We start from the raw sequence: 15,582 nt of genomic DNA, 5'->3' as shown, positions 1-15,582 counted from the left end.
CACAACAGCCAGACCCCGTTTCCTCCCTGATTCCGCAGACTGCCCCCTCAAAAGAATTGACTCTGAAAGTTACTTGCTGCTTCCCGAACCTGCCCTATGGGCAAGACTTGCAACCAGCTCATGCCCTCAAAGGCCCTGAAGTGACATAGAGTTTCCATTCTGGCTGAATGGGTTCTCGACTGAAACTCAATTTGACTTTGATAGTCGCGTCCTGAGAACTCAAAAGGCATTCTTGGTTCAGCCACAGCCAAAGAACTTGCAGAAAATTCCCTGATGGGGTCCTCCAAGTACAACCAAGAGCAGGTAAGAACGTTCGAAAAAGAACCTTGATCCTAACGTGGGATTAGCCGATTTGTGTTCGCACTTTGGAAATACAGGCATTTGAGGGGATGTAGTCAGGCTTGTAGGTGGGCAAATGACAGGGCTTGGCGTGTATACAGATTAGCCTTTATTACCAAGAACTCAGCAGCTAAGACAGTGTGGAACATTATTTAACCTAGGATTTTAAAAAATTCTAGAAAAAAAAATTAGCACATTAGCAGTCTTCATCCTATTACATTTTCAAAAGGATTTTTGTTTTGGAATGAGAATTACCGATGTGAAGAGTAGATGGGGAGACGAGGCTCTAGTCCTGTCTTTGCCACGAACTAGCAAGAATTCCTTCCCAGACCTAGCTGCTCCCTCCCTCAAATGAGGAGATAGGATGGGTCATGATTGAAGACCCCCAGAAGCTCCTCTGTTCCCTGCGACTAATTGCTCAGCTGACCTTTCTCTGATGGGGGCATCAAGAACTCACATGCCCCCGTACCGTCTGCCCAGTGCAGTCCTTGGAACCTCCCGGACACCGTGGCATCTGCACATTTTAGCTGGGCCATGAACCTCCTCTTTCTCTTCCAGAAATTTGAACAAGCCAGTGTAGCTTTCATGGACCTGGAAGTGATCTGTTTTGCTGGACACTTACAAATTAATGGATGAAAGGATAATGAATAATTTTTTCAACTCTGGCTTCTTCCATTCTTGAGCCATTAAGAGCAAGCCTTATAATTCAAACTTCCACCGAAATTAAAACATCAAGCCGTTTTCCAGGAAAGTTTCCAGGACAGTTGAGAGCTGGGGCCTCGCCTCCAGATACAGAGAACACGCACACGCAGCTCCCCTCAGTGCCTTGATGGGCCACACGAAGGACATTGTTGACCTGCAGGGCATGACACAGGTTTCTCGAAAGTAACAGGGGAAGACTGATATGCATTTTCTCTCTCATTCTGAAACACTAAAGACAGTTATTTTTAGGGTGACTTAACTCGATTTTTACCGTTCATTCTATAACAGCATAAACATCCAAGGGAAACATCTTAAAAGAAAGAGATGGTTAAATAAACACTAAACATCGGTACATAATTAGCAGTAGGAGCTTCTAAGAAGGACTGAGATTCAGAATGTGTCTAGCTTGTCCCACTGGTTCCTGCATGGTCACCTCTGAAGCAAGCAGCATGGTGGCCCATCACTGCCAGACTCTTCTGAAATCGGCTCTAACTCTGTGTGCACAATGTATCCTGCCCTAGTGTCGGTCGCCTGCCTGTGCCACCCTCTGTGTCCTTACCGCTGCCGTGTGTCACAGCCACGGGCTGGGGGTTCTGGAGCTGTCACTGAAATGCCGAGTGTGGGACCTGACGGTGTAGGTTCTCGGGGTCACTGAGATACCCCTTCCAGCTCTCTTCTTGCAGATGCTTTGATACAACATCCCTAGCCCTGCCGGAAGGGGACCAGTCCTCTTGGGAATTCCTAACCCGAGCCTCAGGGGCCCTTGACACTTTCACCCTCAATGTGGAAGCTGGCCCTCTGGGCTCCCAGCACAGCCCTTTGACGCCTTCTGTATTCATAGCTGGCATCCTCGTCGCTGGCATTGGACACAGAGCCTGGAATCACAGTGAGCTGTGTCTGCTCCCCATGCTTTGAAAAGCGTGGACATGAGCTTCCCCTAGGCCTTTAGGACTGCTATGTCTCAATACTGAAAGAAATCCTTTTTTTTTTTTGGCCTTGACTCTAAGTTAGCAGAGGGAAGCTCGAGCCGCTCCGAAAATCACAGAGAAGCCTGGTTTTGTGCACCCTGGCCGTCTCCACTTACCCAGTGCAGTCGTCTGTCAGAGAAGGTTTAGGGAGAGGAGCCCAGCAGTGGTGTCTTGAAGTCCTTGGCATGTTCTCTGTCTAAAGACCTTTGACTTCCCAAAAAAATTTGGAGGAGTAGGAATTAAAACATGCTGGTCCTGTTCTAGATATTAGGTCTTCCCCATGGGTCAGTGGCCACTGTTAATTCTTCTTTTTGTAGCCTGAGATCGTGTTGCCTCAAGTAACTCCTTTACCAGCCTCTCCCCCCTCCATTTCTGTTTCCACAGCTCCATGGTCTCTGTCAGCTAGCAGAGCATTTGCTGGAAGAAAGACAGCCCAGCCCTTGCCATGATGGGAAACTACAGCCATTTTTATATGAAGGGGGGAATAATGTGGGAGAGAAATTACCTCTTTACAAAGAGCCAGATTGTCGCCGTGTAACAGCCACTGTTTCACGACAGAGTCATGGCGATCAAGTCTCTTTCCCTTTTTTTCTACATTTTGGAATCAACCCATTGCACGATCAAAGACGATCCTTCCCTCTTTTTTCCCCCCTTCTTTCTTTTTCTCAGAAGATTCGGCAGTCTTTTGTTTGGAGCATAGATGAAGTTCTTGAAAAAGACCAAGTACAAGCATGGTGTGAAACTCACTTTTTTGTACGCAGCTAGGGTGTGCAGCGCGCTGGTGAATGTGGCCCGTGCCTGTGTCTTACTTTTTGGAATTTATTTCTGTGTTTCCTCTTGAACATGGTACCTGATAATCTTGGCATTAACACTACTTACCGCAAACCAGGAAGCCGTCTGTGTCCCGTCTGGTTCTGAAGAAGCTAGCGGGTTCTGCTTCCCTTCTATCAAGTCCCGAACGAGCCCTTTCCAACTGGGGTCTGACGTCGTTACCTCATCCAAAACAAGCCACCACTAAGTCAGGGTTGGATTTCCAGAATCTCCACTGGGCTCAACGCAAACTGATGTTTGGCTGACCAAAAAGGATGTAGTCGAGCCGGTTTGTTTACGTGGTGGCCGTGCCCTTGGGAATCAGACTAAAAATTAAGGAACAACTACAACCATCGCCTCAGGAATAAAACTTAACCCAGAAACTGAAAGGCTTTGAATCCGGGAGTGGATGATTCAGAGTGGTCCAGAGTTCAGAGTGGGATGTTGAACTTGGGAAGTACATTATTTGTTGAGATCTGCACCTAATTCAGTGGCTCCACGAGGCCTGGCCTCCCTCGGCTCTCACTCCAGGAGCAACCGTGCCCTTCAGATGGTGGCGGGTCTTCGCTACATGTCCCCAGGATGCAACAGGAGCTCCTGTCTGGTGGGAGGGCGTGAGGAACAGGAAGGCTCTTTAACGCAGGAGGACAGCTTGCCATGTCCAGCTGGAGAGCCCAGAATCCCTAGAAAAATTTTGTCTGGTGGTAAAAGAGAGGAGATCAGTTCCTCTTCTGTGAAAATGGCTTTGACGCTCTCTGGCACTGTCCAGTACACCTACTGGGAGCTCTTTACCACAGACTGAGATTTTCTTGGAATGATCCCACATTTCACTTACCAGGTGTTTGCAAACATAAACAAAAGGAAAATCGCCTCCACTTCAGATACACAGCTGTACTCTCATTGAGTATCCCGATCTGCCTGTAGTCTGGGTACCGTTAAATATTTTTATACGTAGGCATTCATGAAGTGCTAAATAAATACATTATTATTCAGAAGAGTCTGTTGCCTGATTTGTCATTGCTGGCCAAGTGTGTGCGGGGCCTTCATGTCCATCTGTCCTTGGGTTTCTAGCGCAGGTGGTTTCAGAACTCGAAAGCCGTGTCCTGTAGCTAGAATCTGAGCCAGAAGCAAGATGGACTTCTGATACGAGTTGTAGACAGGAGGCTGATTTTAAATATGAATGTGATTTTTAAAAATGATTTCAGTCTTGGAACAAAAGAGCAAGGAGCAAAGATAACTAATTTTGCATAAATTGTTGAAGCCAAATGCCAGTGTTTCCCGAACAATCTAGTGTGGAATTTGAGGTCCTGGCTTATCTTGTCGAACTGTAAAAATAAATAGGTCACTTGCTGATTTGATGTATTGGGTTTCTTCTTACTTATGAATGTTTAGGTGTCCTTGTAACAAAACAGAGGTGTTCCGTGAAAAATATTCATCTTTTCCCTCTCCAGTACTCTCTATAAGGTAATCAGTGTTCATGGTGTGTCTTTTTCTTTCCTCCCTCTCTACTCATATAAATACATAGGGTTCATTTTTATGTGTTTTTATAAAATTTATACACTATATTAACAGTGTATCATGGGCATCCTTCCAAGTCGATATTTACGAGTTTAATTCATTTAATTCATTTTTTTATTATTTTCTTTTCTTTTAAGTAGGTTCTGTGTCCAGTGTGGAGCCCAATGCAGGGCCGGAACTCACGACTCTGAGGTCAAGACCCCTGCCCCAAGACCAAGAGTCGGACACTTACTAACTGAGCCCCCCAAAGTGCCCCAAATTTAACTCAATTTAATAGCTGTGTGGTATTCTAGAGGATGGATGTGCCCTAGAATATTGAAATATTGTCATATTTTGTGAACATCAAGGTTGTATTTTTTAGATTTTTTTTCTTCCCCAATAATGGCATAATAGCAGTCCTTACCCACATAGCATTATAGATCGTTTTTATTTTCATAGGGTGGGTTCCTAAAAGTAGGATCACTACCTTGGAGGATATGCAGCTTTGATTTTGATAGATTTACCAGGTTACTTATCTAAGACTTGTGACATTTTACTTTTTGATGAAAGTACCTGTTTATACATAGCCTTAGCTTAATTTTGTGAATAGAATAAGCAAAAATTTTGCTTCGAATTTGCATTTTCCCAGGGAAATTTTTATATGTTAATCATTTACTTTTCCTCTTTTGAGAATTGCTCGTTTAGCACTTTTGCTTATTTTTTCGTGGACTGATTTTTTCCTCTTCTCCGTTTGTAAGTCATATCTTATCAGCGATGTGTGCTTACCCAGTACATTATGGGTCTTATGGTTTTACCATCATTCTCGTGGAAAAATTTATATTGTGACGCAGTCTGTTTATATTTTCCTTTACTGTGTCTGGGGTGTTTTTTGTTTAAGATTTTCCCTCCCCTCCCTTGCAGAAGTAGGCGATCACCTTTTCTCTATCTGTGTCTTTATCTGTTTCTCTGTCAGATGTTTGATTTGCCTTTCTTTGTTCAGTCCGATATGAGGTGCGGGTCTTCTCCCGGATGTACGGCTAGCACCATGTATGGTCAAAGCCATCCTGTGCCCAGTGAATCGAAATCCCACCTTTACGTTATTTATTTCCTCCGTATTCAAAGAGACTTTCCCAGTATGCCCTCCTTTCTTTTTCTCTTGAGCCTGTTCTGCTTTAAAATATTTTATTGGGATTATTAGATTGCTAATACCACTTTTCAGACTCAGCCATTCATTGCAAACTCTCATCTTTTGTATATTTTCCTCTGTTCTTAAATTCTTTTGCATTCTGCAGGCAGATGCCATCAAGCATATAATTCTGTTTCCTGTCATAAATATAAACATCCTTTGAGTACGAATATTCTCTTCATTTTAAATCATGGAATTTATGGAATATATTCGTAGGTCAGGGCACGTCTTGGAGGGGAGCAGATAATTGTCCGTCCCTTATTCTCACTTGTGAGAGTATCAGGCCCTGACGTTTGCCCAGTATATGTGTCTGTAGGTTTTGCTTAGATCCTGCTGACTGTTACTATAATCTTAAACCAGAAGGGAGGCTCTTTAAGGTAAATTTATGTTACATATCAGAGGCACAGAAGCTCAAATAGAATACAGAGGAAGAATAGGTTCCTAGTGGGTGAAATTGATCTGTGTCCTTTTTGATTTGTAAGTCCTTTCCTGGTGAAACTGGCATGTGGGAGCCAGCATTTTCGGCCTCGTTTTGCCTGGTCATTGCCCATTTTAGGGATGTACTGTGGCTCTTCCTAATTTGCCCCTCTTTGCCACTGTCCTTTTACCTGGATGCTTGTGTTCCAAACCTTGTTTGTTTTTATGTCATCTGTATGCTTATGTTGAAATTCAAAAATGAAGTTCTGAAAAACACGGATGCCCAAGAGACAAAAGACTTAACTTTAATTTCTGTCTCACTCCAGAGCTACAGACTCTTTTAAGTTCGTTTCATGAATAAAAGTAAAAAATATTTTGGAAAAAAAAATTGTGTTCCAGGAAGGGCATAGAATGAGCAAGTGTACAGAGACAGGACCTACAAGGAACAGAATTTCAGGTAGCTAGACTTGGAGTCTGAAAGTGAGGTGGGTGGAGGGGAGTCCTAGGAGAGAAGTCTGTCCATCCCTGGGAAGGGTCCGGAGCTGGGCTTTTACTCAGTTTTTCAGGAAAGAGCCCTTGCAGACACATGATCGACATGACCAATCTTCCTTAATACCGATCGGCCTGTTGGGAAGGTAGCAGGGGTGTAATGTGGCATTCCCCAGAGGTAGTTAACTTTTGACTGCTTTGAGTTATGTACAAGAGCTCACACATTCTTGGATCAAAATAGACACAACCACCAGGTGTCCTGTATGGTGAGGTAGGTGTGTGGAAAACCAACACCACTTGAAGACCATTCTGTGACCAAACAAAGAGACCAGTGAATTGGAGAGATTTGATAACATTTTTTAAATAAGAGGTAATTACAGACACATGTGCATATATATGTTTAAATTTTAACAACAGATAGATGAGGTAAACCAGCTGTGAGCGTATGACATGGTCCTTGGGTCCAACGGTCTGTCATTCTCAGGTATGGGCTGCTACTTCCTAGGAGCAGATTATTGGATAAAAATAAGAACAATGAAATAAATATTGATAGTATTTTTTATAACGTATGTTAAATCATTTTTAAGAAGAAATACCATCAGTATTGTTATTTTTTTAGATATGCCTGGTACACCTTCCAGGACACCCATGCCTTACAGACAATTTGAGAAAGGCCATGGGCAAACAGAACTAGAGTTGCAACCCAGATTCACTGTTTATAATCCAGGCGACCTTGTCAAGTTTTTCATCTAAAATAAGGAGTAATTGGGGCGCCTGGGTGGCTCAGTGGGTTAATGCTTCTGCCTTCGGCTCAGGTCATGATCTCAGGGTCCTGATATCGAGCCCCGCATTGGGCTCTCTGCTCGGCAGGGAGCCTGCTTCCCCCTCTCTCTCTCTCTCTGCCTGCCTCTCTGCCTACTTGTGATTTCTGTCTGCCAAATAAATAAATAAATAAAATCTTAAAATAAGGGATAATAACAAAGATAGAATTTTTTTTAATTAAATTAGATACTGTTTTAAAGACACATGGTACTTACAGTGGAGTTATACACATATTTTTTGGTGTGAAAATTATCCATTATTACAGTTTTACATTCTGGGAGCAGATGGAAACGTGCCTTACTTTTGGTGTTTTCAACACAATGCCTAAGCACAGGGCAGCTGTGTCATCTGAGATGCCCCTGGAGAAAGAGGGTCTTGTTCAGTGCTTTAGGGAAACCGAATGCACTAGACTTATGAAGGATGGTAGGTTTGTATATGGTTGTACGTTCAAAACCACGTAAACTGTGCTTCTGGGTGATTCAGGGGATTTTCAAGGCTCACTTTGACTTTCTGTATGTGTGATTTTTGTTTTCCAGATAGACCTTCGAATCTAACATCTGTCTTTAGGAGGCAGTAGTTAGCACAGGACAAATCCTTTGCCAGTAGTGGTACCTTGAAGCTTTTCCTGTATTTAATGAGTTTGCTGCAGTACACCTGGCTATATGCTTAACATTTCTTAATATCCTTTGTAGAATACAGAGGCTTATTCTTCCTTAGAACAGCGAAAATGGAATACTGCATTTCTTGCCAGAGTTGTTACTCTGGTTGATCCCGGACAACCATAGGACAGGCTGGTGTAAAGGAGTTTCAAATCTATTTATGATGGAAGTACTGTACGAAATAAAACCAATAGCTCCTCTCAATGGTTCTTCAATCCAGGCTTTGTTTTGTGAATCCCCTTACCCGCCCCGCACATGCACACATGCTTGCACACACACTCACGCGCGCATCCATGTTATAATGTGGAGGTTGTTTATTTCAACAGCTTCTCTGATCTGCCGAAACAGCTTGCAGGGTTTTCTCATACTGACTCTTCCTGTTCTGGCCAAGTGGACCTATCAGTTGAAAACATGGTCTTTGAGTATCTGAAGGCAGGAGGACTGGGAATTGGCTCTTGTCGCCTTGCTAGGTTCTTAACAGAATCCAAAGATTCTTGTTTCTCATTTGATGTATTGAATCACAGAGAAAGTTGGGTAATTGACAGAAACGCTTGAGCGGGTGTAGAATCCTTTTCATTAAATTTTCAAGGAATGAGATAAAAATGAATTTTTAGACAAGATCTCCCTTCGAAGGGTGCCCTGGGTTTCTGAAAGCCCTCGGTAGACAGTCCTTTCAATGGGTGAAGGTAACCCACTTTGTTCCTGACTTTAATTGGAATGGCTGGTCCGGAAACTAGTTATGTTTTGTTTTGCTTTGTTTTTCCTGCTTGTACCAAAACTGATTTCATTCTCTTTCTGCATCTTCCACACCTGATTTTACATTACATAACACACCAGGGAGAATACAAAAAAAAAAACAACTCATTCAATTAAAAAAATTCTTTTTCAAACCCAGCCCCCTACCAGTTTCTGAAATTCCTGACATTTCTTTCAAAGAAGTCATCGGTGTCTTGGGTTTTTGTTTGTTTGTTTGTTTTTTCACTCCAAAGAAGGGGCTGCGGAGACAAAAGTATGTTTTAAGTTCTGCTTCACTTAAATGTTTTCTGTTCACGTTGATCACAGAGCAATGGAAGCTTCGAGAATTAAGGGCAAGTAAATCCAGCCACCAAAGCTTATGAGAACTCATTCCAAAAAAATAGTAAATAAATATTTTAAACTTCCACTGACCTTATTAAAACACACAGCCAAAAATACTTTGAGCCATTCTCATAAATTAGTCATCTTCTTGCAAAACAGCTGGTGGCAGTTTGCTGTAATAAAAGAGCAGAAATCAGAAGACTGGGAGATCCTGCCTTGGCTCCTTCACAGGGAGATTAAATGACATGCTAACATGTCCCTGATGAGGAGGCCATGCATGAGAGGACTGAACCAGATGATTGGTCAAAGTTAGAATCCATAGGAAGAGCTTACCGAGAATGTTTGGGTGAGACTAGAAGCTTCACCTCCCGCAGTGCTGCAGGGTTTGCTAAAGGACTGTTAGGGTTTCCTCTCCGAGGACAGATGATGTCTGAGTCGGGATTCTGTTGCACAGAGCGGACCACTGTCTACTTGACCTAAGCAGAAGCGCCTTAAATAGCTTGCAGGGTTGTTGGGAGGGCTGGAGCAGCAGACTCTAGGCTGAATTTCCAGAACAGCTCCCAAAGCCACAGCACAGAGCTAGGTTATCAACAGGAGGTGGGGAGGGAGCCTTAGCATCAGGATGTCAGCTAGAAAGCTACCCTTTCCATTAGCAACAGGAAATGCTCTATGCCCCGCCTCCTGCCCCTGACTCTATCTGATCCAGGTCTTGTCCTTGTCATTGTGTGGGGTAGAATCTAAATCTAAGCTTCTAGGTACAGGGGAGTCCTGAGAGGTCACCTTTCCAACCTCTGTGTGCCAAATGGGGGTTGGAATATAGCTTCTGAGAAGCCAATCTGTTATATCCACCCTGGACGATATAGCTAAATATGTATAATAAGTAACATTATAATGCGTGTGTGTGTGTGTGTGTATGTGTGTGTGTGTATGTATATATATATATATATATATATATTTACAATATGCAGAGTAGAAGTACATCCCATTTTTTAGAACTAATGTATGTCAAGGGGCGCCCGGGTGTCTCAGTGGGTTAAGCCTCTGCCTTCGGCTCAGGTCATGATCCCAGGGTCCCAGAATCGAGCCCCACATCAGGCTCTCTGCTCAGTGGGGAGCCTGCTCCACTCCCCCGCCCCGCCTGCCTCTCTGCCTATTTGTGCTGTCTATCAAATAAATAAATAAAATCTTAAAAATTTAGAATTAATGTCAAGTCACTCTGCCTCTAAAAATAACTATTTCTGGCCATTCCCAAGAAAACGCCTCTATGAAAATTGAGAGCAAGCCCTATATTATTTCCTGAAGAGGGATTTGAAATTGGGGGTCCTCCTTTCAGATTTAGGTCTGTCGTTATCTGTGTCTCCCCCCACCCCCCATGGGAACCCTCCGCCTTCTCAATTGGATATGCTCTTTACCATGCAGACCCGTTAACGAAGAGTCGGAGCCACCCGGGGTTGAGGCTCCCGGCCGCTGGCATGGCGTGTACATGAGCAGGACGTCTCCAACGCCATCGGAATCTGCGACCACTGTTAAGTCCCTCATCAAGTCGTTCGACTTGGGACGGCCAGGTATTTCATCATTTCGTCTCATGAGCAGAACTCCTATGCAGACCATGGCCCCGTATATCAAGCCTGTCTCTACTCCAACACTGGCCCCGAGGGGATGCAACCACAGGGGCTCAGTCTAGATCATTCCACGAGGAGTCACTGTATCCCAGACACTTGCTGCAGCCCGGCAGACGCTCCAGGAAGACGACAGTGAGGAGTCTGGCTCACATGTAACAAAACCTCCTCTTTCTCTCCATCTCTCCCGTAGCTTTAATTACAGACTTGCCACCTTCCTTTTCTGCCTCCATTAAACTCAGGTTACGACCACTTCCCTCTTAGCTGGGCCAACCAGAGGCTTCGTTTCCTAGGAAACAAGGTGTTGAGTCTGTGCAGTTGGCTGTCTAGCAGGACCCCTGGCCTTCCCCACCTCCCCTCTTAGACTTTTCTCTGCCTGGTCTTGTGTGTGACCACCTGTGCTGACCTGTCATTCCTGGTCTTGATACATTCCCAGCTTTTTCTAGAAACATCTCTCTGGCTCACCAATTCACCTTTCTTCACTGTTAACTATATATATGAGAAAAACGCACATCCATACACACAAAAATATAGTAAATAGAGGAAACCGAGTACACCTCTGTCCAAAATAGCAGTGTATTTCTTCTCTCGACCACAGCAGTTATGCCTGTCGTGTAGAGAGACTGAAGTCATAGATAATGCTAGGACATACCTGGTGGTCTTTGCTAAAAGAGTTCGCAGCTCAGATTAAGACAAGACCACGAATATTAAAAGATGCAAAAGCCCATTGACTACATTCAGTCCATGAAGATGGGACACTTCCCGTTAACAATAATAGTTTGTGCACGAACTTTCCTGTTCCTTCTTACCGTAGATACCTCATTATGTGTGTTTTCTTGTCCCCTGGGGTCCCACCTCTAAGACCATTCAATTGACTGCCCCCCCCCCAGTTCAACACTAGTCCAGAGGAAAGAGAACAGAGTAAATGTAATCTGTTATAAGCAGTATGGGATGGTTTTATAAGAACAAATCAGGAACTACTCTTTGCTACTTGGAACTGAAACTACATAGAAATGTTCCCATTTCTTTTCTTGGCAGGTGGAGCCGGACAGAATATTTCTGTCCATAAAGCCCCCAGAAGTCCCCTGAGTGGGATTCCAGTAAGGACTGCTCCCGCCGCTGCTGTCTCCCCAATGCAGGTATTTTGAGGGTCTTGGATGTGTGGGTGGTGGTCCAGGCCACGAGGGTCCATGATGCTGGCTCATGCTCAGGAAACAAGAAGTGAAAACCACTTGGTGTATTTTTGAGGCATATTGAACATCATTTTTAATAAACCATGAATAGTAATAGCGAAACTTCCATTGAAAAATTGCGATTTTGATGGGTGCCTGGGTGGCTCAGTCAGTTAAGTGTCTGCCTTTGGCACAGGTCATGATCTCTGGGTCCTGGGATCGAGCCCCGCATCACGCTCTCTGTTCAGTAGGGAATCTGCTTCTCCCTCTGCCTCTGCTCTACCCTCCCTCCTCCCCCTGTGGCTTGTGCATGCTAGTGTTCTCTCTCTCCCTCTCTCTCTCTCTCTCTCTCTCTCCCTCCCTCTCTCAAATAAATACATAAAGCCTTTTTTAAAAAAAATTACAGTTTGAGGCTTAATAAAGTTCTGAGAGAGACACCATATAAACCTCATACGATTTGTTAATGACATTTTGTTCCCCATAAGATACATCTGAAGTTTTCAGTTCAATGAAGACTATAATTTTTACCAGAAGTGGATATTGAACTAGATATTTTTCTCAAGGAAGTGTTTTATTTTGTTTTTAAAGCACCCCAGAGAGAGAAAATGTTTACCATTTATAAATTCTTAGAGTTCACTGGGCAATCTGTGTCACCTTTGACATATTCTGAAGGTTCTAGACCAGAGCTTCTTGGCCTGTTGGCATTTTCTTTTCTTTTATTTATTTTAAGATTTTATTTTTAAGTAATCTCCACACCCAACCTGGGAGCTCACAACCCCTAGATCAAGAGTTGCACGCTCCACTAACGGAGCCAACCAGGCGCCCCTCTTGGCATTTTCTAAGACCGAGACTTTCCATGTTATAATAACATTCAGCAGCTCCTGCTGAGCCAAGGGCAATGTCATTCACAAGTACCCTTTTTTGGTGTCCTTAGCAGCCAGTGTATGTTGTTTGGGATTTTTTTTTTTTTTTGGAGGGGGGACATTGAGATAGATCACAAGTAAGCAGAGAGGCAGGCAGAAAGAGGGGGAAGCAGACTCCCCACTGAGCAGAGAGCCCAATGTGGGGCTCAATCCCTGGACCCTGCGATCATGACCTGAGTCAAAGGCAGAGGCTTAACCCACTGAGCCACCCAGGCGTGTCCCCCTCCCCTTATTTTTAAGATTTTGTTCATTTATGACAGAGAGACACAGTGAGAGAGAGATCACAAGCACCGGAGAGCCGGAGAGGGAGAAGCAGGCTTCCTGTCAAGTAGGGAGCCCCATGCGGGGTTCAATCCCAGGACTTTGGGACCATGACCTGAGCCGAAGGTAGACACTTAACGACTGAGCCACCCTGGCGCCCCTGTTGTTTGGGATCTTTTCAATTTTTCTTTTTTTTTCTTTTTTTTTTTTTTTTTAACTTTTTTGCCCTGGAAGATACTTTATACTTCTTCATATGTAAAACCAAGTAAAGCAATTACTTATATTCCAATAATCACCGAGTTTTTAAATGAAACTGAAACATCATGCTTCATTTTGACTTAAATTCATTGAGCTACACACACAAGGTTGCTGACAAAACATTTAACAGCTGGCGTCTTGCCAGGGAGTAAAAGCGTGGGTTTGTATTCCGATTGTCGCCAGCATCCAGCTAGCTCCGTGACGTCAGTGAACGTGGAGTTGAGAAGAGACATTTATCACGTATTTCTAGAAAACAGGTGGAATAAGTGTAAGTAACCCCAGTCATCGTGGGAAGACTAATAAATAGGAAGCAGAGAGTTTTGAGTATTTATTACTTTTGCTTATAATATAATTTAATCTTAATAGGGGCCATGTTGAAAACTAGCTTGCAAAATTCCTGAAGATTTAATAATTGGCCCTTGTGAGCAGGTGCACACCACCGGCTCTGATTCATGTATAAAGTAAAGCACACGCCTTTTAAATACAGCTTGAATGTTTCTGTATACACACACCCATGTACCTAACACCAAGATAAAGCATCTTCATTGAATCATTAAGGCCCTCTCCTTATCCACCCAGTGGGTAATCTAATAACGTAGCCATCATTCTGACCTCTGTTAACCTTAGATTACTGTCATACTGCTCTAGTCACTTGAAAAGAGAATGTGTTAGGGACACTAGAGTGGCTCAGTCAGTTAAGCCTCTGCCTTCAGCTCAGGTCATGATCCCAGAGTCTTGGGATCGAGCTTCACGTCAGGCTCCCTGCTTAGCGGGGAGCCTGCTTCTCCCTCGCTTCTCTGCTCATGATCTCTTCTGGCTATCTCTGTCCCTCTCCCTCAAATAAATAAATCTCAAAAAAAAGAAAAGAGAGAGAGAGAGTGAGTTAAGAACTCTCTCTTGCTCCCTAGCTCCAGAAATAACCACTGTTTATGGCTTGTTGTGTATCCTTCTAGGTGTTTTTCTTTCATAAAATGTGTGTGTGTGTGTAGGGAGGAAGAGAAAGTTTCATAAATTGGATTACACTGCACATTGTTCAGACACGGACTCATTTCACTTGTCATTGGAATGTAGTCCCTGAGGGCACGGATTTTTTTTTTAAAGAGAGAGAGTGGGCGCATGTGTGCACATGTGAGCAGGGGGAGAGGCGGGAGAGGGAAAGAGAGAGGGAATCTTAAGCAAACTCTACATCCAGCACAGAGAAAGGTTTTGCTTGCTGTTATACCTCTTGTCTGCAACAGTGGCTGGCACACAGTCATATCACAGTAGAAGCTCAATAAATATTTGTTGAATGAGTGAAGGAATACACCAGAGACATCTTCAACTGTCAGTGTTTGGAGAAATAATGCATTCTTCTTAAAGGCTGTGTGGCATGCGGTGATCTGTTTAAGCACTCCTCTGTTGATGCACCTTCCTACAAAAACAGTACAGGGAAATTCCTTCCATGGGTTTCACCCACTTAAGAAGTTCTTCCTGCAGGAGAACGTATCAATCACCCTTAGCTTCCAGATACCGGAAATCACTTTAGCCCATCCCATCCCGCAGAAAGGAATTGAATACAGGGAGAGCTCTGGTGTCCACTGCGCTTCCAAGAAAGGTTCCCAAAACATCTCAAAAGTTGGCCGGTGAAAGGAACTTCTATTTCTGGCAAGGCTTTCTCTAAGGGCTTGCCTAGAACTACTGCTTCTGTCAAAACACAGCAGCCGCTTTAGGCTCCCACTGCCACAGATGTGGTCCCGCCCAACCTGACAGTACCGTCCTCCCAGATTTGTTCCAGGATTTCCTTCTTTTTAAGACTGATTAATATTCCATTGTGCATACAGACTGCATTTTTTTTTATCCCATTCATCTGTCCATGGACGGGTAGTTTGTTCCGAGCTCTTGGCTATTGTGAGTAATGCTGCCAGGAACATGGGCGTGCAAAACATCTCTTCTGGATTCTGTTTTCAGTTGTTTGGGGTATAGGCCCAGAAGTGGGACTACTGGGTGGTACAGGAGCTCTATTTTTAATTTTTTGAGGAACATCCCTACTATTTTCTTTTTTTTTTTTTTAAGATTTTATTTATTTATTTGACAGAGATCACAAGTAGGCAGAGAGGCAGGCAGAGAGAGAGAGAGGAGGAGGCAGGCTCCCCGCTGAACAGAGAACCCGATGCGGGACTCGATCCCAGGACCCTGAGATCATGACCTGAGCCAAAGGCAGCGGCTTAACCCACTGAGCCACCCAGGCGCCCCCATTCCTACTATTTTCTATAGTGGATGCACCATTTTCCATTCTCGCCAGCAGTGCACAAAAATTCCAATTTTTCCACATTTTTGCTAACACTTGTTATTCTCTCTCTCTCTCATTTTTTAAAATAATGACCCTCCAAACAGGTGTGAGGTG

The 15,582-nt window shown here is 43.8% G+C and overlaps 1 protein-coding gene across 5 annotated transcripts in view; it reads left to right on the top strand.

Annotated features, from left to right (window-relative positions):
- SPECC1 (sperm antigen with calponin homology and coiled-coil domains 1) overlaps positions 1–15,582 on the top strand; it is a 281,456-nt gene that overhangs the window by 191,685 nt on the left and 74,189 nt on the right. For 4 of the 5 annotated variants that reach the window (XM_044249204.1, XM_044249203.1, XM_044249205.1 and 1 more), the window contains 2 exons: positions 10,386–10,531; positions 11,624–11,724. In XM_044249204.1, the coding sequence (XP_044105139.1) occupies positions 10,386–10,531; positions 11,624–11,724 (247 nt within the window). Of the gene's footprint in view, positions 1–2,393; positions 3,815–10,385; positions 10,532–11,623; positions 11,725–15,582 lie in introns of those variants that run through there. The other variant, XM_044249207.1, reaches the window with a different exon arrangement.

The sequence above is a fragment of the Neovison vison genome, chromosome 5 (assembly GCF_020171115.1).
Source record: "Neovison vison isolate M4711 chromosome 5, ASM_NN_V1, whole genome shotgun sequence".
Taxonomy (NCBI): domain Eukaryota; kingdom Metazoa; phylum Chordata; class Mammalia; order Carnivora; family Mustelidae; genus Neogale; species Neogale vison.
Note: the sequence above shows the minus strand (reverse complement) of the source record. Positions and strands in the feature narration are given on the sequence as shown.